The sequence below is a fragment of the Neopelma chrysocephalum genome, unplaced genomic scaffold, assembly GCF_003984885.1.
Source record: "Neopelma chrysocephalum unplaced genomic scaffold, ASM398488v2 Primary Assembly neopelma1_188, whole genome shotgun sequence".
Classification (NCBI taxonomy): domain Eukaryota; kingdom Metazoa; phylum Chordata; class Aves; order Passeriformes; family Pipridae; genus Neopelma; species Neopelma chrysocephalum.
The window spans coordinates 100,720-125,512 of record NW_020897850.1 but is presented as its reverse complement, the minus strand read 5'-3'; the positions used below and the strand labels follow the sequence as shown (position 1 = coordinate 125,512).

Sequence of the window (24,793 nt, the reverse complement as noted above, 5' to 3'; positions counted from 1 at the left end):
TACATGTCTTCACAGCAGGAGGACTTCTAGCATCATGTTTGCATAAGCATACTTGCCCAGCTATGATGCTTAACAGTAGGGGGGAGATAAACCACAGCTTAGGTCAGTGTCTTTACGTATTAACAATCCTCTCACAAAATTAAAATGTTTGCCAGTGCAAACTTTCAGTTTAAGGCCCATCAGTTTTGACTTGGGAAATTACTGACAAAGAGGAAAATACCACTGGAGCACAGTGACTAACAGGTCTTCATCAGAAAAACAAAGATCAAATTTCAGTGCTGTTTGTTGAAAGCCTTGGATGACAACAGAAGAATATGTGGGTACGTGTCAAAAGCTCAAACAAGCAGCTGCTTATTTGTGGCTGCCTGTTTGTTCACTCCATTTTCTCTGATCCTTTAAGGATTCTTTTGCTCTCTTGTCAAGGCAGTGATACTTGCTGAAGACCCCAAATTCCCCACAGTGAAGACTCCAGGGCTCCCACTACCCTGGAACCCAGGCAGGCATTGGGAAAAGGAAAGGTGTGAACAGGAAAAGCTCAAGTCCTGAGAAAATGTAGTGCAAGGCAGTGACATAGCACCAACCTTTTTCCCTACTCAACAGTCTGTTCATGCCAAAATCTACAGGAAAACCTGTAGTTTTAGGCAGAACCTACATTGCTCGAGAACACTTACTGCACACACTTGTGGTTCCAGACAAGAAAAATGCCTTTGTAGAGCTATTTAAGACATTCACAATGAAACAGCTGGAGGACATGAAACTTCAGAACTATATATTGTTGTTGTTTAAACACAGTTTTAAATAATCTGGCCAGATAATGTGGAATAGCCCAAATGAAAGAAGATCAAAGAGGAATTAACTTACCACCGTACCTACTTCTGTGACTGTCTTTTCTTAAAGTCTTCTTTCTTTGCCACAATAGAAAGAAAACCATCCCCCAAATTTTATTCAGCATCCTATCTTCTACAGACCATCCACCCTCATCATGGTATATTCAAATGCCCTGTGCTCATTCTTGGCCTGTAAATATAGACCAGAATATTGTATTGTTTGTCCTACTTATTTAAAGTGCCTTGGCTGAGGGGAGCAGCTATCTTTGAAGCAGGAAGGGATGCCTTGCTGAACTTTCCACCAAGCTCTCTGCAAATGTTAGTTGGCTCTGACAAGCTCCAAAGAGAAATGGACCTTTCTGTCTGCTTCCAAACCATGGTGATACTGAACCTGGACAGAGTGGAGCGAAGGCAGAGACTGAGGAACTCTTTAAAAAGCAGTAAGAGGAAAAACCACAAATGGATACACACTACAGGTTCACTTTCCACCAAGATCTTTCTCTTTAAATACTTAACAAAAGAATCACCTCATGGCCAAAGATGCTGTTTGCCATAAAACAATTCCAACTCAGCTCCAAGCAGTTCCACTGCCACAAATGACCCTGAGCAGAATAAAATCCTCATCATTCATTTCTTGGCATATCTGATGACTGTAAGTTGAGCATGTATGGTATATCATTTCATGGAGCACTAGATTCACTCACTGGTCTGGTTCTTCATTCAGAATGATCAACACTCTTTTCTTGAAGAAGAAAGCTGTGAAAGGAAATTCACCTCCCAGGAAATTTGCTGACCTATCTGATCCATATAGGGATGGGTGGGGCTGCACTTAACTCTGGGAAGGAGCAATTGCTGGGATGACAATCCCAAGGACTGGCACTCTTTGCTTACCCACAAAAGTGCAGGGAATGACAGTGTAACCTTCCTGTAGGGCATCTCATCAAATGACTCAGAGCTCTGTCAGAAGGACCAATGGAGATGTAGGTAATTCACATTCCATTGGTCATCCCTCTACAGGGACAGAGCATTCCAAGGCAATGCTAATGCATCTTGGAGATATTCTGAACTGCAATTAATTTCAAACAGTCAAACCTCCTTTGTTTGAGCCTAGCAAAAAGCCACTATATGTAAATGAAAGCATTTAGAAGCAGGATCATAAGTATAAACTATTAGAAAATAGGCAAAAGACCCAGAAAATTGAAAAAAATCCCTGGAGTAAGGAGGGATTCTAAAAAAAATACCTCACCTATGAAGTTTAACCACTCAACATTGTGCCAAGGTAACACCTGTCCCCTCTGTCACAGTTTGTGAGTTAGCCAGGGTTAAGTTCTGCTCCTCACAGTCATTCTCCTTTTTTTGCTAAGTTGCAATTTGCTGAGGGAAAATGAAAACCTAATTGTGCTAGTTTTTCCAAGTGACTCTGTGAAACAGGAAGAAGTAATGTTAAAATGCATAAATAAATGAATTCACCTGCCTATAAATTCTTGGCATAGAGATTTTTTGATTGCTCAGTCTTGTGACAGCAAGCTGTAGTTTCTTCTGCTTGTTTTGAAGTTCCTCTCACAGCAAACCAAGAACTAATTTTTGTCATTATAAAGAGAAGTTTTAAGTAACAGTGCAGAATTTTCTAAGTAAAACCAGTGGTACTATCAGCAGCCAGAGTATTGTAAGGAAGAAATCAAAGTTGTTTCTTAATCACTACATTATAAAGGACTTATGTTTTAAGTGATACACTTGAAAGGCTGACTCATCATCCCTGTGAAATCCTCTCTAGTGAAAGCTGCTCCATATGTTTAAGGTGGGAGTGTCTGAAAGAGCAGCTAGTATTTCTGTTTGAAATTTAGAATGGGAACACTCGTGGGTGAAGGCCAAGCTTCAGGAAAAGGCTGAGATTTTACTAACAGTCACTGGAAAGTGACTGAATACACTAGACAATTCTCTTGCACAACTCTGCCAACTGAACCTCATCCTGACCTGTAGCACCTTCACCTAAGCTGAAATAATTTACACAGCTGTGTAGAAACACTTTGGAGTGTCCTTATTCCACCTGCTGCTGTCCTGCTCTTGGCTTAATTTTAGAGTTTTGCTGGTTTTGATTCTGGCAAGGTCTGACTGGCTATAGGCAATTTATACAGGTCTGACAGTACCCCTGAATCCTCTCTTGCAATCCCATGTTGAATCTTCAAATAGATGCATATCAAATAGAATTAGTACATCTTTTATCCAGTTAGCACAGACTAGGGTGACATCCTAACTCACTTATGTTCTCTTCTGTTTACTTACAAAAGGAGTAACACCACTTTTTCCTAGACTTTTTTTAATTGAAAAAGTGAATTCTGCCTGATGCTTTGAAAAGGCCTTTGAAGAGGCCTAGGCTTTATATTTTTCTGTTATATACCCAAGAAACCCAAGAAGTACTTTAGTGTGTGTATTTTTAAAGAAAATAAAACTTCAATTTTCTATTGAAAGAAGCAGACTTACAATTTGATCTGTACAAATAACAAGTAGAAGAAGCCCAGGTATGCAATTCCACAAACTTACCTATTCTTTCTTCATCACCTCTGAGAGTCATGGTGTGTGTGGATACTACTAGACCTAAGCAAGTAATTCTGATAGTAAAAATGAGAGAAAACCTGCAGAAACCCCCTTCTCTGAGTCACTCAACCAGCCCAAAAGCTGAGCAACATGATGGGCTCAGTTCTAGGAACTCTGGCACGATGTTCAGATTGTCAGCCAAACAGACTTTTAAGTTAGATATTCCTCTCTGAGGCTGCCTTCTCCCTTGGTCTGCAAACAATTGCATTTAGCTGCATCTCCAGGATACTAAAAGTCCATGAAGCAACTCTGTCTACCTAATTGGGTGCGAGGAAAAATGAATCAATGGGGTCAATAAAACTTTCTGCTTTTTAATCTGCACCTGGCATAGCTTTTAAAGAGGCTTTGGAAAGAGAACAAAATAATAGAAGATAAATGGAGAACGTCTAGTTCACCCACTAGACCATTTGATTGTTCTCAAGCTATGGACACAAAGCTTTAGCTTTGAAGCAAGAAAATTGCACGATTCCTCACATCTTTACCCTACTCGCCTCTCTAATAGCAGCTCCTGTAAGAATGAGGCAGAGTTACCTTCATCGTGATTCTGGTGTAATATGACCTCTGGCTGAGCATGGATAGAGTTCCCAGGGTGGAAGAAAGGTGTGAAGAGCATACGAGCTTTCCTCTGCTTCAGGATATGCTGAAGGAGTTCATACAAGACATCACCTGAAAGATAAACAGCAGGAAAAAGGAAACAAAAATGTACATAACTGATGAGAAGACTCATTTAGCCATCTGATGCATGAACTCATGCCTCTTGGGTGCTATTTTCAGACCCAAAAATGCCTGCAGTAAAATCCTGCATTTCACTGCTTTGCAAGGTTCTTCTCTGAAAGGAAAAAAAGGCACATCACACCTCTGTGTGTGACTGTGGCAAAACAGGAGAACAACATTCCCTGGCATTGTAATTGTTCTGTCTTTCCTCAGTGAAACAGACCACTGCAATACCTAGGAGACCAATGCACTAACTGCTTATTTTGTGACTTTTATAAATCACATCTTTTATTGATGCCCTTCTTCCAACAACATCTACATAAAACACATAGGTACTTACACATTTTGACTGGTGTAACTGGTTGAACATTTCAAAGTGAAAATGTACATCACGGGGTAGGAAGTCTCTTGACTTTTAATTCTGCTTGCTCTCTTCTGTTTCTCACTGCTCATATTACAGAGGAACAGGTTGCAGCAATAACATATTAATTGAAAAGGAACTTGGGTTTCACTTAAGAAAACAGATTTTCTGAGAAAGTTATCTCAAGCATGTGGGTTTTTTTTTTTAGCAGTTGTTTCTACAAGATCGTAAGCTGTGCATCATTTGTCCCTTGTCTCTATAAACTGCCAATATTCTATTTGTGGACAAGTTTAGTTGCTCAGTGTGAAACAGCTAAAGCCATACAGCTTTCCATAGCTCAGCTTCCTTTATTTTTAACATCTTGGCTGCTTTTACTGTCTCAGCAGTGACTTTAGGGCATTTTTAAAAGGTGACTGCAGTACCTGAAAATTCAATTAAAAACAAAGCCCCAAGAACCCAGTTACATGGCAGTCTAAAAAGTGATTTTACCACATACTTTCCATAATTGAATACAATAGTGGCATAATCATAACACTCCAAGCAATAAGATAGCAAATTTGTACCTCTTTTGATTTGGCCTGACAGACTAGTGAAAATGTCCATAAAGTTGTCTGTCTTTTTTTTTTACCTAACATAACAGTTACACTTCTGCACCACCCAGATGTAGTAATGCTAGCTAGGATGGTGAAAAGCATTTTTCACTCTCTCCCTTCTCTGCTGCCCCCCTTCCCTGACCAGCCTGAACAGAACATCTGTGGGGCTGTGAGCCCATTTTATCGCTCGGACTGTGTGCGGTGGATGAGGTTCTCTTGGTTTAACCATGAGTGGAAACAATACAACTTTCATTTACCTTCAGTCTTGGAAAACTTAATGCCTCTATGGCAAACATTATTTCACAGTTCTTAAATTTCACAGACAGTTAATTTCTGGGAAATACTGAGGTAATGTCCTACCTACAGTCATCTAAATTTTTAAGGACTTACTCCAGATATCCTCTACAAGGTTTACTATCAAGGTTTATTATGGGGAACACATGGAGAGAAGAAAGAGAGAAAATGCAAGGGAGGAGGCCTTTAGTTTGGTTATTTCATTCTAAATTTACGTAAATAACTGCTTAACCTTCTGCATAAAGTAAGACTTTCCAAGTCAGAGGCTCTTCTCTGGGAACACTTTATTTCCAGCCTACAAATATTTTTAATCCTGCTCATTTCAAGTGCCCTGACAACACACAAAGGGGAATATACCTTCATAACTTCCACGCAGGAAGGTATAGCAAGGGGAGTGGCAGACAACATACATAAAGGTGTCCCTTGCAGTCCTCGCCCACATCCCTGCATTCAACGCTCCTTTTGCTTTAAGCAGAGCTAATTTTTTAAGAAAATGATTCCAAGTGGTATACCAGAATTAAAAAAAAAGACATTTCTTGGCATCAGTTCTCACTGACAACAGGCACTAACGTTTGGCCTCTTCTTCCATACAAAATAAGCACATGCTTAAAAAACTTCATATACGCTACACATAAGCAACAATTTGTGAGGCAGATTCTGCAGGAGGATGGCTGGGGAGAGTGGCCAAGCAGGCTGGTGCAGAATTACTGCCACAGCTTGATTATCAGCTGGATCCAAGCAGCACCAGCTGTACTTCAGCACCTAGTGAGCCTTGCACTAGAAGCCTCCTCGCAGCAATTCTGTCACCGCTTGGTCCAAGCTCTTTGATCACCTGTGGTGATTGAATTACAAGCCTTTATATTTAACAGGAGTACCTTGTATGGTCACAAAAAAAGGCTCACAACTCATATTTAGTTAAACATCCCTGACAAAGGAGGGCAGATGCTTACTCTGACTGTAAAACTGGAGCAGACAGACCGCAGGGGATATAAATACAGGCAGGCAACACGCACATTTCTAAATCTTCTTTGTGAGTAAGTGAAGACATAATTTGAGCAATAGGCAGACTGATTCACACACCTGTCCGTGCTGTGCCTTGGGCTGGATTCCAGCACACGAGAGAATATGGTAAAGTAAGGCAAAACCCACAGGGGCTGTTAAATAGAGGCAAAGTCCCCAAGGGAGGAGTTTTGCAGTTGCTTTTAGCAGCACCTCAGCCAAGTCAACTGTGAGGCAAAATGCTAATACGGGCTGCTTAAAGATTAACTTGATTAACTTGTTGCTGTAGTTGGGTCTGTGAACGGATAAGCCTTTACAGGGAAGAGCTGGAAGTCACAAAATGCTGCCAGAGAAGCTTGCTTTCTGGGAGCTCTGCAGGGAGTTTTACCTAATAAACAGGTTGGAGGTTTGGATTTGGATTTGCACCCAAATACGCCGACAACTCAGGTGTATCAGGATTTCGTTCCCTCTCTGTCCTTTTTGTCCTTGCCTCATACAAGTGTCCCTGTCCTCTGTCTCCCCTCCCTTTCCCAGTCTACTCCAATAAAGGTGACCGTTTCCTCCTATGACCCTGTTCAGCTTTTGTTGCAGCTCCCTCCCTCTTTTCAATCACAGCTTCTGTAAAAAATTCTCACCCGAATGAGGAGACCTGTATCGGAAGTCCTCTTTGGTCAGGAGCAGCAGAGCCTTGCCGTTCATCTCGAAAGTGTTGCTCTCGATCGGCCTCAAGGAAAACTCCTTCTCCGCCCACCTGAGCCACTGTGCCACATCATCCCTGCTCCAGTAAACCGGCTGCAAACCTGTGGCAGGAAGAGACCGTGATTGTGTTACCAAATTGAGGCAAGGAATGGGAATGTGGGTAAGTATCAGTGAACCCCCCTTCCCTCCCACACCATAACGTACAAAGTCTCAGAGGGAAGTGTAGGAGAGGAATGTCGTATTGATGCAGAATTACTCTAAGCGCTGGACTGTGAAATACTTCATTAGCTTAGGCACCTTGGTTTATCTGTGACATACTGTGAAACAAGAACTGCCTCAGCATCCCGGAAAAAAGCTCCTAAAAATTATTTCATTTTGGATTTCCACAGTGGGGTTTTCCTCCAACTGCTCCTTCTAATGTGCAGAGCAGGCAGCAGGCAAAGTCCTTGGCCCCATCCATCCTTGGTGTGTATCCTTTCATGGAAGAGAGGTGTGCTCTCTCTTCACACCCCTTGTAAATTTATGGATGAAAAATAACGAGAAGTTGTCAGATGCAAAAGAGCTGTGACTTCCCTATAGGTGACTGGGGTCTGTAAGGAAGGGCTGCTTAACACAGCCTCTGTAAGCCATTATCAGTGCACATGTGGTTGAGAGAGGTGTATTCAGACAGGCCCACTCCTCCTCCAGATGCCATCACATTAGCAGATGCTATTCTCACACTACAGAGGAAAACCAGTACTGAGACCGTGGCATCTTTAGCACTGCGTTTCCTGTATAGATATAAAATATTAGCAATGTAACTCTCCCCATAGAAGGGGATATATCATTTTATGGCAAAATAGCAGGGACATCTATTGGTTTGGGCACAGATTTTCCAGGGTGCCGAGGAGAATCTGGCACTCCCTTTCTCCCAGCCAGCTCGTACAGCAGACAGAGCCTAGGCTACTGTGTTTACTCACAGGGGCCCAACCAAGTTACCACCAAAATTTTGCCTGCTACCTTTATTGGGCCCAGGCAGAGAAGCTTTGGAGGTAAGACAATTCAATATCTGTTCTCCAGACAAATTTAAATAGTTTCCTTCCCCTGATAGAAGGAAACTACCCAAGTAGAGAGATTATCTCCAATCCACTGGGTGATAAAAGCTTTCTCTTTTTTTTTCCCCTGGTGAGATGACTCATTGTTTGACTTGCTACAAAGCTTACCCACTGTGCACAGGAACATAAAATTTGCTGTATCTGATCAGATCTCGGGTACACAGACTCTGGCAGAAGCCAGTACCTTATGCTTCAGAGGAAGATGAACCTCCCTTCCTTGTATTGCACCTGGCTGATTGTATGCTGCACATGGGAAGAAATTTCCTTCCTGGCACACCATTCTCTGAGATCTGATTACCCTCTTCCTACCAAACACTAAAAGAAACCTGGGAGAGTCGTACCACTCCTGTTTTGGTTTGGTTTTTACTTCTTTAACAGATAGGCAACTCTTTTTTTCTGTTTTAGCAAGAGGTAACATGCAGTGAATTGCATTCTTCTGCTATGCCAGATTCCCAAACAATGGCTTTGGAAAGTCCCAGAATCACAGCTGCATACAGAACTGAACCTCTGTCAGAAAAGGAATTGAGATCATGCCTGAGAAAGGATCAGAGTTGACCTAAGGAAGGGACCTCTGCATGGCAGTAGCAAGAATTTCCTCTGGCTTTTAACTGCACTGTATTATGTGCCACACAGAAACAAGTAGTAGCAATTATTTATTTTTGAAGTATTTGAATTCTATTTCCCCTGTGAATTAGGGTCTGCTTATTTGGGTCAGAGTTTTCTGTAGGACCTTTCTGAAGAGCCTGAACTGAGGTGAGGTGCAGATTTGCTCAGAGACATGGAAACCATCATCTGAAATCCCAGAATGGGGTTCATCTTTTGCTGAATACAGAGCTATTCCTGCAGAAAATACACTCCAGACCCCAGGCTGCTGCTAGGCAGCATGCACATTGACTGCAGCTAAAAGAGAAAGAAGTAAGACATGATGCAGCCAGACTACAACATACAAAAGGGTTTTAAAAGACCATCTGAGGAGTGCTTGAAATGCTCTTGTGTGGTTTCTTTTGTCTCCCTCTTTGCCATGCCATGCAAGTCACAAATTGCCCAAAGGAGAACTAACTAGACTTCTGATATGCACCTCACAAGATGAGGCATGAAACAAAAGAAAACATCACTGGGAAAATCAGGTTGACAAGGACAGAGTTGTATGATAACTTCACATGAGGTGTGTGCTCCCTTTTATATATATATATATCAACGTAATAAATAAACCACTCCCTGTACAAACACAGGCCAACATTTCCCATGTGCTGGTGACAATGTACTTTTGCCATCCGTCCAACTAATACAAAAGTACATGTTAAAAGAGAGGTTTAGACCAACCAGTGCTAGACCCAGAGCAGCCAGGTAAGTTAGACTGGGACAAGCCATGAGCTGTGCTGGCAACTCTGAAAGAGACCCAACGCTTCACACTGCAAATCAGGTCTCTGCTGGGTTCCAGCAGCATCGCTGAAGCTTGTGAGAAAAGCCACAAAGTAATGTGACCTCGGACCACTTGGCTTGAAATTACTAAGAATCAGCAAGCAGCCAGTCTAATTCAGTTTGGCTGTCACTAAAATGAGTGGGTGGATGAGCCATAGCTCTCCATCCGTGACGTGACACCGTAATTAAATACTTACATTGTGTGGAAGACATAAGGTGCTATAAAAGAAGTTAACTGCTTTTTCCTAGATGGATTGCTTTTTTCTTTTGTTTCCCTCCCTTCCTGCACTGCTGCTTTCCTGGGAAGTTAGTTTCTCAAAAACACAAGTCCTCACTGCATGCCCATTTGTTTTGTGAGGCTGAACCAGTTCAGTCACAGAAGACTTTTCTAGGGGTGCACACCAGTGTTGCTAAAAGTGATTCAGAAACTGTCATTCAAAAAATAATTCTTTCATGTGCAGCACAGCATCTGCTGAACTTGTAATGCCACCTTCTTGGACCTTTCTTAAAAACAACTACTTGGTTTTGTGAAAACAAGGTCATGAGAAGGTTGGCTTTGCAGCTGAAGGGATTTTACAGCACAGTGTACATCACTATCAGTAGATCCTGAAAATGCTTTCCTGTACTGTCCATGAAAGAAAACTTAATCCCGCTCACACTATTTTTCTTCTTTGGATGCTGGTTCTTATTTTCCCCTCTCCATCTTCTCTTTTAGTCTCATGCACACAGTGGAGGAAAATGGGCTCTTTTTATCTCTTTAGCTTTATTCTCTGGAAAAGCTAACAGCAGTGTCTTCAACTAACAAAGATATTTACCAAGCAGAATGAAATGGGGAAAATGAGAGCTGTGTTGCAAAATGAGGGCAGAGTTTTGCCTGATGAACTGACTATTGAAATCAGCGTTGAAGGTTTTGCTGCTTTCAGTAGGTGCAGATCAGATACAGGGGAAGCTGCCCTTCTCCCAGCCTGGCCTCTTGGTGGCCAGTGTTGCCAAGGACTTCACAAGAGTGAATTTTGACCTGAGAGTCAGACCTGTCTCCGCTCCCATCTCTGGCATTGCTCCCCTGGTTGAAATCTAGCAAGCATTCCCAACTGTGGCCTCCTTATCTCTATAGTGTAAAAATAAACAACAAAACCTCCTTGAACTCAATAGCTGAGAGCAGGTTAGACAAAGGTGCATAACCCATCTAAAACTGGCTCTGTGAGATTCAGTGCATTTTCTGCCTTCTGTACGTTTCCAAGCACCACCTCCAGCAGAGTAAAATGCAGTAACTTATTGACATGTTTATAAGCTGACAGCTTCATATGCATTAAACAGGGAGCAAAATTCGTGCTCACCTTTCTAATGCCGCAGGCTGGTGCACTGGTGTCTTAAGAGATTATCTACTTCTGCGGCATATTCCTCACCTGAAATCCTGTTTTTAACACCTGTTACACCAGCTACCTTATAAATGGTGGGAACGATCAATTCTCATGCTGCAGGGCACAAGCTGGTAATCATCTGGAGTGCAGAAGAAATCCACACTTCATTCCTTTCTATTCCCAAGCAGCAAATCCAAGCACAATGGAGAGGAGCTGATGAGGTAATTTACACTTTGAAGTAGCCAGTAAAGGTGTTTAGCACTTACACCAAGAGACAGAGGCATGAACAAGATGAGCGCTCTGCTCACCTGGTATAACCTTCTGCACACTGAACTACACAGCCAGCAATATTTGCATCTGACCACAGAGTTTTGGTGGGGTTACAACTTTGCTTTTTGAAGAGATGTAGCCAACCTTGAATCTTGCAAAGCACTCATATTCAGCATCTCCTTCTTTGGTTGGGAAGACAAGGTATGTATTTTACAGGATGAGTTGCTACGTACAGTGCATGTAACAGATACATCTAAAATGTGAACTATGATGTACCACAGGCTGTTTTCACCTTGACTCATTTTGGAACAATCTGAAGACACAAATCCAATGCGAAATGTGATGTAGAGTACCACTGAGAGCTGCTGTTCCGTTTTGGTTTTGATATGAGGACACAGCTACACGACAGCACGCGTGATGGAAGCACCATTCGTAGTAAATTTTGTCTAACTTTTTTGTTCCTCTTCAGCGAGGCTCTCCACCCTCAGGCCTGGCTGCCTGGCAGGCAGGATGATGATATGAGAAGGGAGTAAAGACAGACCTCTCATTTATCCCTGCTTTCTGCAGGGCAGACAGAATTGTTCACACTCCCACGCCAAAAACTACTTAGCATGGTTGGGCAAACAGCAAAAGGGACAGTGTATGCAAATCAGCAGCTGGTTTCTGAATACCCAGGGACAGATGCACCGTCACTGGCAGCATGAAGGAGGCCAGCTCTGTCTCTAGCACAGTACTTTGAACCGTTAGTTGGAAAATGATGATGGAGAAGTTCAGAAAACTTGAAAGTGTGCTACCAACTAACTCTTTAGGAACTGATGCTCTCTTTGTTGTTACTGATTAACAAAATTTTTCCACGGTCCCATAAAGCATAATATGTAGCTCTGAGTACGATGATGTATGTCAAGCAGGAGTGGGGCAAGAGGTTGTGGGTTTTTTTTAATTTCTGTGTAAAGGCAACACAGTCTGAAAAAAAACCCCATATGATTAGATTTAAATCCTTCTCCCAGAGCACCTTTTAAAAGTCCCTTTGTCTCTCACATCTTTGTTTGAAAAGCTGGTCTACCAAAATGCAAAGAGGTGGCACGGGGCTTTGCCTGTTAACATCTGAAATGCTTTTAAAGTGCAAAATGCTGCACAGCTTCTTCAAATGACTGTGGTTCAATATTCCTGTGGTGCTGGGTCTGCTGCTCTCTGGTTCCCTGTTCAGAGATACTGATTGTTGCTGCCAGGGACCCTGTTCTGGTATCATGCTCAAACCTGACAGAACAATCCATGACATGCTGCTCCCTGAAAAGGGCTGCACTGAGCTCAATGCTGAAGGCCATTTCAAATTTAAGGCCAAGCTGGGCACCGAGGTCCTCCTGAGACAGCAATTCTCTGCTGGAGCTGCTGCACCAATCTCTTGCCACAAGTGCCTTCCCCATAGTGCCCAGCACTGGCAGGCTCCAACCCACAGGGTGCTCAGCAGCTCTTCAGAACTCTCGCTGCTGTGGAAGGTAAAGGCGGGAAGGTTAAGGATTTTGCTTTCTTGGGAAGCTTTTCTAATTCCTCAGAGGAGGGAAATGGGTGACAGAAAGCTGTGGCACGCTTAGCTGTTCCCATGCAAATGGACAGTGTAAGTAAGTGCCTTCTGGGACTGCTCTTGGGTTGGCTTACAGGTGGAAGATGTAGCCCTGCCACGGGATAAATGCTGTATCACTGGTGGTCTGTGCACTTGCTGTTCCAAGCAGGGGACAGAGGTCTGGGGTGCAGTGATGTGCCTGACCACTTGCTCTTTCCAGCAGGTGCCACTTGACCCAGGTACTGCAGAGCCAGCTCTGAGGCAACACCTGCAAACCAGCAGCAATGAATAGCCACTGCTTCTGCAGTGGTCCTCAGAGATAAGCAAAGGTAGAAAATGGAGAAAAGGTTAATCCTGGCTAATCCTCAGAGAGAATTATTTGGGAAGTGAGTACAAACTGGTACAAGAGAAATGCATGGCAGTACCTGAAAATGCACCTTTACAGGTCTTGTTGAGGAACAGATTATTGGATAGGGAACAGAGGAGCTGTGTGATGGGCAGGAAGAGAGACCATAAGTAAGGCTTGCATGTCCTTTGAAAAGGTCTGAAACTGCCTGTAACCATAATGAAAAGGCTTTGGAAGCCTCCTACACTGCTAGGAACAGAGGGTGAAACAGCTTTTTCAGTAGTAATCTGAAATAAAAGACATAAGCTTGCTTCTCCTGGTATCCTGTTGAACAGGGTATAAGAGGTAGAGCAAAAGTGCAGGTAATGCTCTGTGCTTGCTCCTGGGGCCTTCATGTATGCAGACATCTGCAGAAACAAAGTGAAGCTCTGTGCTGGGTTTCTGCCATGCTGACTTTGCCAGTGTGTGCTGCCCTGTGACCCAGCCCTTCCCCTTTCACTGTCTCTACACAGACCCTGAAAAGCTGACACACCCGAACCCCTTAAGGCTTCAGGGTCATAAAATAAATAAAAGTGCTTTCCTAATGCAGCCATTGGAAAGTCTGTAAGAAACATATTGATTGGAAAATGCTCAATTAGAATGATCAAGCTCTAAGCTCTCATGCAGGGAAATAAATCTTTTCAATTGCCCGCACCCAGTGCCAAGCTCAGCTTCCTGGAAGCAACTACGGCCCTTTCTGGAACTGAAGTGAAAATCCCGTGTTCCATCACCTGCTGACATTACACATGGTTTGCATTTGCTGATCAAATGCACAAGTATGACTTTAAATTAGCTTGCTGGGCTGAGACAGCTCACTGATTAATGACGGCAGATGAAGTCACCTGCACAAAACCCTCAAAAATCTGAAGTCTGTGTAAATAGTAAAGGAGGGAAGAAAGGGCACACACTACAGAATTTAAGATGAAGAATATTCCTTCTCACTCTACAGCCAAACCCTTTTAGTTGCAGAGACAGGTTAGTAACTGAAGTACCTCTCTCAAACAAAACTACTCAGCTATGTCTAAGACCCCCCACTCTAGCAAGTCAGAAAAGTCCCTGAACACTGCTGATCAATTCCTGAAGTCCTTGGAGTTGTACCTGATGTCAGAATAAAGCCTCTAGTGCAACCCCAGTGATTTTGTGTGGCGATCTGTGCTGAATTTCTTCTGAGATCCGTATTTGACCTATAGCAGCTGCTTGTTCCCCTTCTGTTTGCACTGAATCATACAGAACTAGCCTATAGAATGAGTGGATGTTAGGATGTAGCCCTCCATCCTCTCTGAGCTGCCCCATTTTGGGATCAGTCAGAAACAGAAAATGTTATAATGCTGGAGCAGTCTACCTGCTGCTGACAGGCAGTTTGTGGCCTGATAAAAGAACACACAGGACAGGACAAACCAGCCTGGATAATAGTGCTGGTATGTTCGTTGAAGTGGCCAGGGTTTGAGGTTCTGAAAGGGAAAAACTACCAAAGAAGCAAGCAGCCACAGAGGTGAAAAAAAGACCAGCAGGTTTTTTAGGCACTCATTCCATGAGCCACGTCCAAGAGCTTTCAAGAACTCTGCAGACAGCTCCAGCTTCCTTTCATGTTGTTTGCAAAACCTTCAGAGGAGCCTCACAAGAGGTCTACTTCCAGGGCATGGTGAAGGCTGGCATTTGCACATTCAGAGAAGGCCAGAGTGTAACAGCAATGCAGCAAGCCATGGACAGCATAATGCCATCACTGACTGCAGCCACAGAGCTGCCACCACATTTGCTGCACACAAGGAAAGAACCTGCAGACGACCCCTCTCTTTGCTCCATGCTGTGCCAATAGGCAGAAGGGAGGTGACTATGATATTCCTACCAGAGCAGTTTGTGCAGCACAAGCAGTGGCAGTGGAATGGGGAATGGGGAAATGTTGGTTTGAATCTGCTCCCAGTCATAGTCTTAATCCACTGCTGACTTCTCAACCAATTTTTGGCCATTGTCCGTGGAGCAGACATTGCTTTCCTACTGCTCCCTTCCAAAAGGAGCTGAAAGAAATGTCTTCTGTTGTTTTTTTCCTTGTATGTGCAAAAACTATATCCAAAACAAAAGCAGCTGAGCCCTGACAATGTCATAGAGTAGCTAGCTCAAAAGACAATGCTGCCAGAAGCAAACAGTTTTGCCAGTAGAAGTCAAGGGATTATAAAAACTTCAATTTTCTTCTCAGCAACTCATTACTGTTTCAAATCAATCTGTCTTAATCCAGGTCAAAAAATCAGGTCTAATAAACATTCTTTACGGTTTTTCTGTATTGGTTATGGCCACTGCTGATACTTACTATTAGTAATACTTGCACATTTACATTACACAGTGCCTTTCAATTGCAAACAGATTAGATTGTTATATCTGTTTTATAGATGTGAGGAACAAAGTCATTGAACGCCTGCCCATACACTAAATCTCTTATAAGAGGGATTGAATTCAGGAACTCTATTCTGCTCCTCTTCACAACTTGCCAAATGCAGAGCATCTTTACATTCTTAACATCTACTTTTCCTTCCCGCTCTCTTTATCAATTATTTGATGCATCCTGGCAACACTAATTTTAAGGTAAACAACCCAACCCTATATTAGAATGCACGGTCAATATGTGCTGTTTGTTTCTTTTAACCCAATATGGCCTTGCTCCCTGGCTGGGGTGTTAAAGATTTGTAAGTAATTAGAAATAAATTGATCTCGGTAGCCTCGACCTACATATGGTTTTATTTAAGTGTTTTGCCTGCTGCCTAATTGTTGTACAGTGGAACAGGGAGCCCAGATTATTACCGTGCTAACAGGACATAGCACCAATACTGGTGATGGAACTGAAAGCTCAGGTTTTAGGCACCTGATCAACACTCCTGAAAGATGTGAAAACCCGAAGAAATAGTTGCTAGCTGCAGTGAATACACCTGCCTAAAATTAAGATGGTTACTTTCAGCAATTTATCACTTTAACCTACCATCAGCTATGTCACCTCAATCACTGTTTTGTAAGAGAGAGATTAGTAAACCCTTTTTGTACAGCTGAATCAAGTGGAAAAGTTTTGAAATCTCAGTTTCACATATCAACAAAACACCACCAACAACTGCAAGACACTGTAATCCTCCGTATTAAGAAGCTGCCTTTTTCTTACAAGGAAATTTTGTTCTCAGAGGCTCACATCCTGAAGAAGTTGGGTCCCTTTCCAATAAGGAATTTTGGCTGGGACTTTGTTTCCTAACTCAACTGTGACTGTGAGAGCTGGGGAGGGGGGAGTATGTATACAAAGGGCATGTTTTCCAGGCTGTTTCCAGGGAATGTGAGGCCAGTTCCACTACAGAACAGTCTATGCCGTAACAGCAAGATGTTGTCTGTTGGCTTCCTCTGCACTGGGGCTCCAACACTTGTGGGCTGCAGCTGTACTTGCAGATTTTGGCAGCACAGCCAGAATCATGGCTTACTTTGCCTGTAACCATTAAGCAAATAACTGCAGACAAAAATTTACCAACAGCACGTGGTAAAAGTATGGCATACTTCTACTGTAGCTGGTTTTGCTTTTGGACCTGTTGCTTATGCATGCATTCTCCTTCAGAGTCCTAATGCAGGAGGGCTATAACAGCCTGCTACAATCCACCAGTATACAAGTTCTTCTGTGCTTTATGTGAAGACTTGCCTTCAGGTGACGTTAAATATTAAATTACTGATGGAAACGGTGCAAATTACAACTCTGCAGACTGTATAGCGTGCTTAGTTCTGAACCACACCTTTAGAGGTAAAAGCCCACTCTTAGAATGCTGCAGACATTTCTTGTTCCCAAGATGCTGCAAACCAGAGTCCTGACATGATTAAAAACTCCAGATTTAGCTTCGTTTCTTGATGGTTCCTTAATGAACCAAATCCCTACAGCTCTTATAAACTGTCAGTCATTTCTCCAGGAACACACTGCTGTTCTAGAGAAAGGTCAAGCGCTTAAAACAACAGCTTTAGATGCTGGGGGTCCTTTTCCACATTTGGGGGACAAGGAGGACACTGAGATGGACTCCAAACTGCACTACAACACATCACCCATGCAGGAGAAGAAGTAACTGCATTACATTCATATGGAACCCTTTAGCTTTCCAGTGCAACTTGTGCACAGAAAGGCCTCTTGTACTAAGGTACTTGTGCTTGAAATACATTGATAATGAGAACAAATTAAGAGTGTGCTCTCTGATTATCAGATGATAAATTATGATGATTATCTTTGCTGCAGCCTTGAGAATTGCTTCCTCTCCAGCATTTAACTCCTGCTTGCTCTGAAGCTAGTCAGCATACCCACTAACTTCTCATACTGGAGCCCCCCAAAAAAGTGGCTTGTTATTTCTATGCAAGTCACATGAAGTTGAGGCACTACTGCTTCTATTAGGGACCACTTGAAAATACTGTTCAAGTAATAATAAATGAAATTTATTAATTGGTACAGCATGCAAAATCACGTCAGATCCTTGTCAGATTGTAGCTAGGAGGTTGTGCTGTGTGTCTCAAAGACATGTGGCACCCTGCAGTCAGAAGCATGGCTGCAGCACTTGAAGCCATCCCTAGGATGCCATCTGAACTAGCTCCCTGAGGTGCCAAACACAACATGGGCATAAGCTGCACGTTCAGCATAGTAGCTAGCTCATGCTGAGGTCTGTCAGTACTATGGCTTCAGCCAACTCTTGGTCAGCTGCGAAACAAGATAACTCTGACTGCTGTGCAGATACACACTTGTGTGACCTATGGCTCTATGACAGCCTCAGATCTCAGAAATACACACTTCTAGTTTCTCCTCTCTGGCTTCAGAGGTGTCTTGCTGGAGTACTGCGCTTGAAGGAGACAGCCCCTCTCCTGAACTGGGCGTATTGGAATCCCTTTCTCTTATTCTGCTTGGTATGAAGGAGCCAGAACAAAGATGATAATTTCTATTTCGGTGCTGGGATGTTTGCAATGACTATTGTGTCCTTCAAACCAGCTCATTCTAGGTGACAGCTTGGACAACACGTAGTGTTCCATGACAGTGCTTAGTAACGTTTTCTGGCCATCACTTTGATGTGCCAGTGCAATTGGTGGAGGAGCCATGCTGTGATCCTGGTGAGAGAGATATTTAAGTACACGTGTACATTGGTTTCTGCCAGATCAGCTTTCTGAGCAGATTAAGAGCACGACTGCTCTAACAGGTAGGTCAACACAACTGGCAGGGAGGTGGCAAATTGCAAAAAGAGTAACGGGTGGATGTGGTAACAGAGAAGGGAGAAAATGCTTCAGCTAGTATTGTTATAGAACATGTCATGTCACTGGAAAATAATGCATGGGCTTGCTATATTACTTGAGTTTAATCTTGATGATGTCACTGAGAAAAGCTTGCTTCCAGGGCTGGAAAAACTACTGCAATGTCAATAGAGGCAAATAATTTACCTACACAGTTCCAGTAAAGGATCAAGCTTTGAATGAAAAGGAAAACAAACGGATGAGATAAATCACAAGGAGGCTCTTTTTCATCCTGCTTTTTCGGTTTCTTGCCATGCTAAAGGTGCAGTGGGAGAGACTGCCTACCTAGTAATGATGGGTAACTGGAATCATCACAGATTCACAATTCTTAATACCATTTAAACCTATTGTGCAAGTACATCTAGTGACCTTGCCAGCAGTGAAGCTATCTTCAGGATTTCTGTCTTTCCCACAGGAAGGATGGCCATCCCTGCGCCTGCTGTCGCAAACGAACTACTGCAAATGTGCAAGGGGAAAGGGGATCTGTCTTTGGAGAGTCCCAGAGCTGAGCTGGGATTGGCTGTGGAGCTGTGACATCAGGGAGAAGTGAGAGACTAACCCCACTAACAGTGCCACCTCTTTTGAAGGGGTAAGGTGTAGCAACCTAAACAAGTATTGGGAAAGAAAATCAAACGATACCACCTGGGACAGAAATACTTAGTAACATCTAATGGCTTCTTTACACAGCTCAGAGATGTGCCAGGTAGTATAAAACATTGAATATGGAGGAGTCCCTGCCTGGAGGACATTACAATAGAAACAGACAGGAGAGGGAAGGGATTCAATGTACAAGCAAAGTGACAACATGATGGTGTGCATACAATGCTGGTCCCCCCAGAAACCAGCTGAATCTACTGGAATCCCCATACACTTGATTATGTAGATATTTTGAAAACAGAGTTGAAATACTTTTTCGCCAAGCTGTCTAATTTAAATTTTCATAGTAGTGCTCCCCAGTATATTGGCAAATTTCAGTCAACTCTCTGAAGGATATCTTATCTGTTGCAGAAATCCAGATTTATAGGTCTGTCTGTTCGTGCACCACTTCCATTCACAAAAACTCAGACAATCACAATGGTGATGAAATCAGGAAAGCAACGGAGGTGTCTCTGTGAAGTAATTTCTCTTCCATTCTTCCAATGCTTCAACACTTGCTTGATTTACAAAGTCCAAACTAGTTTTCCTTCATTCTTTTGTATCGTAACTTCCAAATCATCTCAAGTTTTTGCTCTCCTGGGGAAGACTGACTCACAACCAACTTTCAAAAGTTGGAACGCCATTTTTAAAATCCACCATTTGGACCTACTGTTCTTGTGCCTGGACTTGTCTGAAGTTGAGCATCTCTGATGCAACATACTCTATCCTACTAGGAAACACTTGCCTGGATATCCTCTCTTTAGTTAAGCTCACTGTGCCACAAACAAGTACCCATGAAAGCTGTTTGTGCCGACCGTAGCAGCAATGGCAATTTTTGGAAATGCTGTTCAGTATTAGATCAGAGTAAGGGAGATTTCTTGGTAAACAGAGCACAGGAGTAAAATCAAGACTGCAACAGGAATGCACAGTTTATAAGCCTCTCAGGCTCTGGATCAAAGTGTGCATGCCAATGAACAGGAGACAGCACGGAGCAGAGTGAGCAGAAAGACAGACTGCAGAAGTAAGACTGTAGGAAGCAAACATGAACATGAGGGAAGGATAGTGAACTATGTTTTGTAGAAAAGATACCTTCTAACCTAACTTTTCAGGTTGCCTTAACTTTTCTCTTTATGCCTGTTTTTATAATTCCTACATTACAGAAATTACTAAGCTAATAGATGCACATCAGTGCAAAGCAAGTTGACATTCCCAGGTCTTTCCTTTCCTCTGAACAAGTTGCAAGTGCAAAACTACTTTTCTAAAATGCTTTGCTTATTAATGTGATTTTGATTTGTTCTTTTCCCCACATGACTGGGGTCAACCGGTTTAGCACTGACAGCATGGTGCAGAAATGCAGACACGGGCACATTGTTAATTTGAGGAGTGGGAGAAGCCTTCTTCAGCAATTTCACAGAAAATGACATTAGGGAATGCAAAGTGCCAAAAATTTTCCCGTGAAGCCCTGAAAAAAATCTGCAAACTCTAGATGTCTCACACCACTCTGGCAGATAATAAACATAGAGCATATGGAGTCAAATGCTGTGTGTTCATGAAAACAGAGTCCTCTGTGTTTGACACCATGCAGAGCTTCTGAGGACATGTATGTAATTTCAGAAAAGATTTAAACTCTTGTTATTCAGGTGTTTGGATAACCAAGCAATGGACATTCAGAAAAAGGCTTATTTGTGAGCTGGCTTATTCCTTAATAAATTACACTATTTCTTGCTTATATCTTTCTCTGATGCAGCTTGAATGGGCAATTTTTAGGTTGATACTGTTCAATATTGTCTCTTCCCTGCTATGAACAAATTCGTTAATTTAGGTCCTGGAAACACTACTTCCCTCGAAGATTTATTCTCAAAAGAAAGGACTGTGATTAATTTTTAAGAAAGTGTTTTGTGATGCCTGATTTTGAATTTTTTCTAGATTTCCACTTCCCCCCCCCCACTACCCCCGAGGTGTGCACACCATGTAGAGATTTCTTTTTTCAGCCCAACCTCAACCTCATTCATTTAGCACTCACAGTCATGGTTTTGCAACTCTGCTGACAGAATCAGATAGCAGGAGGAGGAGGCTGAGTCGGCAAGAGGACCTTTTGTTTGCACATAAATACCTTGGTGTTATCGGAAAGAAAACAAGGAGTGAGCAGCATGCATTGTACAAAAAAAAAATCACAGCTCTGTTACTCTGCCTTTCCCCCTTTTCTTGCAGAACTCTAAGTGAGCCTCTGTGTGCAAGAGGAGGGCTGGCATGCAGAACAACAGTTGCTAACCTGGAGAAATACTGAGAAACGAGTTGTTCTCAGTAAGCAGCATTAAAACTCCACATAGGAACCAGCTCTTAAGGAAAGAAGTTTTGAAAACCAAACGACGAAGACGGGATCTAGAAGAACGGGATTTAGACACACATTACTGAGGTCAGAGTCCAAAACGGGGCATGCCAGCACTTTTCTGTGTATCTGTGCATCTTTCTGCCTCTTCAGTTTCATATCCAGAGGAGGGATTTTCACACCAGAGACCAAATCAGCAGAGAACTTAGCGCAAAGCTGCACACAAAGCACCTGCATTTAGCAAGACATAGTTCCTTTTCTGTTGTTTTGTTTTTGCCAAAGATACACACATGAACACAGTGCCCAGACTGTACTGCCCCAGAGAGGCAGATGCAGTGTTGGCCCTGAGTGGGACAGGAGCACAGTTCCTCTGCATCACAATTTCTAGTTCTTTCTCAAATTCAGGTCACCGATTGAGTTAATTTTTTAATTTTTTTTGCACAGCCTCCATCTCCACGCAACACGAAGGATCTTCAAGGCTCAGAGCTTGAGAAATGCCTCTCCCTGCAGCTTCCCCAGTGGTCTGGTGGGTCCCAGAGCCTGCGAGCACCAATGCACACACACTTCTGATGACTCTGTTAATCTCCACTAAATCTGGTTCCTCAGACATTCCTCAGGACATTCTCTCTCTCGCTATGGGGATAAGGAGAGGAAGACAAAATCATTTGGGTTCTTCTTTTTGCATGGCAGAAAGATCACACTGTTTTTTTCAGTCTTTGCCTTCTTGCTTAAGTAATGCTACTCGTGGTTATCTTTTAAGCCTGGGAAGGAGTGACTTCAATAAAGCAGCATTAACACACTGGATGCACCCTCAGGGTGTGCACCCAATCCAGAGTTAACACTTCTCCTCAATTCCATTCATCTGACTGTAACCTCTGGCTGCCTCTGGACAACTGAGGCAGAGTCAAACCCTAGCTAGGAAAAATCCTCATGAACATGTCGTGACCATTAATTCAATCCACCCAGCTGAATGTTAACCAAGTGACCAGTTAATGCCTGCTCAAAGTTTTGAAAATACTGGCTTGGAAAGCATGTCTGCATCTCCTGTGAAAATCAGTGGTAATTGGTAATCTTAAAAATTTAGCTGCAGTGCTAAGAGTAGTATGCAAGGCACCAAAAGGGAGAGGAAAGTTTCTCAGAACATCAGAAGGCTCATATTGCTAATTTTGAACCTAATGGCTTCCATTTGTGTTAAATACCAAAACACTTCATGAATCCTGACACATTTTTGTGTTTGGAAAAATCTGTGTAAGATTAGATGCTGCTTTCCTGTGTTTCCCTTTGGCTCAACCAACTGTGAGCGTGTATTTAATCATAAGAGGTAAGAGAAAGAGAGCAGCACACCTTGACCAGGCAGGCTGACTTGGGCTGAACAGCAGGAAGAGTTTCTTCTTCCCTTCTCACTTCAGAATGGGAGTCAGGATGGAGGGACACCAGTGCCTTCGAAGAAATCAGGGACTACTTCTGTACTCCTGTCAAAGCCTAGTGGTTTCTTTGCTCCCTTTGCTTGCTAGAACCCACATGAAATTGTAAAAATGGTACTGGGATACCATCAGGGTGCTTATCCTGTTCAGGATTCTTTTCATATCTCTGCCAACCTCTTAAAAAGACATAAAAGAGGAGACAATTTTTAATCTCCTTTCACAGTATGGTTGCCAACATGGCAGGCTAAAACTGCATGGTATGAGCATTCAGTATGTCCATAGCTGCTATTCCCTAATTGGCAGGCATGGTGGGGAGGCCTTTTGCTTGCCCTGATAAGGTCATTTGCATAACTCTACCCCAGTGGCTTTGCATGTATTTTTTCCCCTCTTCTTTGCATGTATCTTTTCCCCTCATAAGTTCTCAGGCATTTCTCCATATGTCAGAGAAGCACTATGAAAACCTTATCTGTAGTTAATCACAATATTCATTCTATTATACACTTACTAACTTATTTTTATTTCTTGTACAGAAATACATTCTGGTAACTCCATTCTTACTTATACAATGTGAAATAAAGAAAATTGTGCTGTTAATGCAAAAAGAATTCTGCTTTCTCTGTATAGGTTCCTTTCACATTCAGTCAGAGTGGCTGTGTGGTTTTTTTTCTGCTTTTAAAAGAAAGCTTCCTAATTACTTTTGTTTAAAGTAATCGAAATTTGTTCAAATTAAAAGCAATTCTAAACAAAAGCATAAGCAATATTCATACCTGCATTGTCAAAATTGAGATAAATGTAAAATTGCAAAGCTACCCTCATAAATAGCGGATTGAATATCAACATGCATCAATTTAAGTAAATATGACATTGAAGTAATAAACAAGACACTCAGAGCTGCATGGGTTAACCCATACTCCTGTGAGCAGTTCCAGTGATTTTGGTGGGATGTCTCACTTGGATAACTGCCATTCAGGGAAAGAAAAGGCTGAAAAAGTTTGTTTTTCCTCTTAGTTTGTTTTTTTTTTTTTAAATACACATTCTTAACTTGGGGGGTGTGTCTCCTCAATTCCAAATTTATTACTCTGAAAAGGATTATGCTGAAATTTGGACACATTTTGAAGTTCTTCCTAACAACACAAACCCTTGCCCCTTGTTTTTCATGGCAGCTTAAAAATATCTAGTATCTTTAAACCAGTGGGACTGATGCCCTGTTTGTACAGAAAGACAGAACTCAGTTATTTCCCTAACTACAGCAGCTCATACAATAAGGCCCTGGTCCATGGGAAGGGCCAGGACATGCTCTCCAAGTTGAAATCAAATGATCTTCACCATTCAATTCAGTAGGCCTACATTACTACTCTGAATAATTGTCCTGTCTCAGTTGAAATCATAAACCAGGACCTTGGTGTGCTTGGCAATGCACAAACAGAAGAGAAATGCTATTTTTGTCCAGAGAGTTTCCCTGGATTGTAATCTCTACGCAGATCTATGAAGAGGATGTATTTGATTGTTTTTTTTTCCCCAAATCCCCAGCTAAACAAAACAGAAATGATGGGGTAACACCATGGATTTTGCTATAGGAGGCAGCATTTTGGTTGAGGGAAAAAGAAAAAATGAGAGTTCACAATACTCAGGAGAATGGTGAGACCCTAACAAAGTTTGAATATGCAAAATCAGATCCACTGAAAAAACAAAATTGAAGAAATTTGGAATATTTCGATGTTGGCATTGATCTATCGCATTCAAGATACAACCTCTCTTTGGTGCTTCGGTTTCATAACACCTATTGTAAGGTTTACTTTGAGTGTTGGGGTAAGACAGATTTTGGGGCAAGCAAAATTTTCCATAATTGTTAGGAGAATCGGTTTGACAACCAGTTCTAAAAGCTCTTTTTTCCAACTGAGAATATTTTGGAATAACAGTACAAATATTACATTGTTGACCTCTTCTTAGAAGAA

At 42.3% G+C, this 24,793-nt stretch overlaps 1 protein-coding gene and 1 long non-coding RNA gene across 6 annotated transcripts in view; one reads left to right on the top strand and one right to left on the bottom strand.

The window, feature by feature from the left end:
• Positions 1 to 24,793, bottom strand: part of ETV6 (ETS variant 6) — a 128,867-nt gene that overhangs the window by 22,826 nt on the left and 81,248 nt on the right. For all 5 annotated transcript variants that reach the window (XM_027702525.1, XM_027702526.1, XM_027702529.1 and 2 more), the window contains 2 exons: positions 7,019 to 7,183; positions 3,954 to 4,088 (listed from right to left, as the gene is read on the bottom strand). In XM_027702525.1, coding sequence (XP_027558326.1) covers positions 3,954 to 4,088; positions 7,019 to 7,183 — 300 coding nt within the window. The remainder of the gene's footprint in view (positions 1 to 3,953; positions 4,089 to 7,018; positions 7,184 to 24,793) is intronic.
• On the top strand, positions 6,679 to 23,376 carry LOC113976892. The gene is made up of 3 exons (XR_003537196.1): positions 6,679 to 6,782; positions 6,999 to 7,242; positions 21,859 to 23,376. It is a non-coding gene; the product is annotated as an uncharacterized LOC113976892 (long non-coding RNA).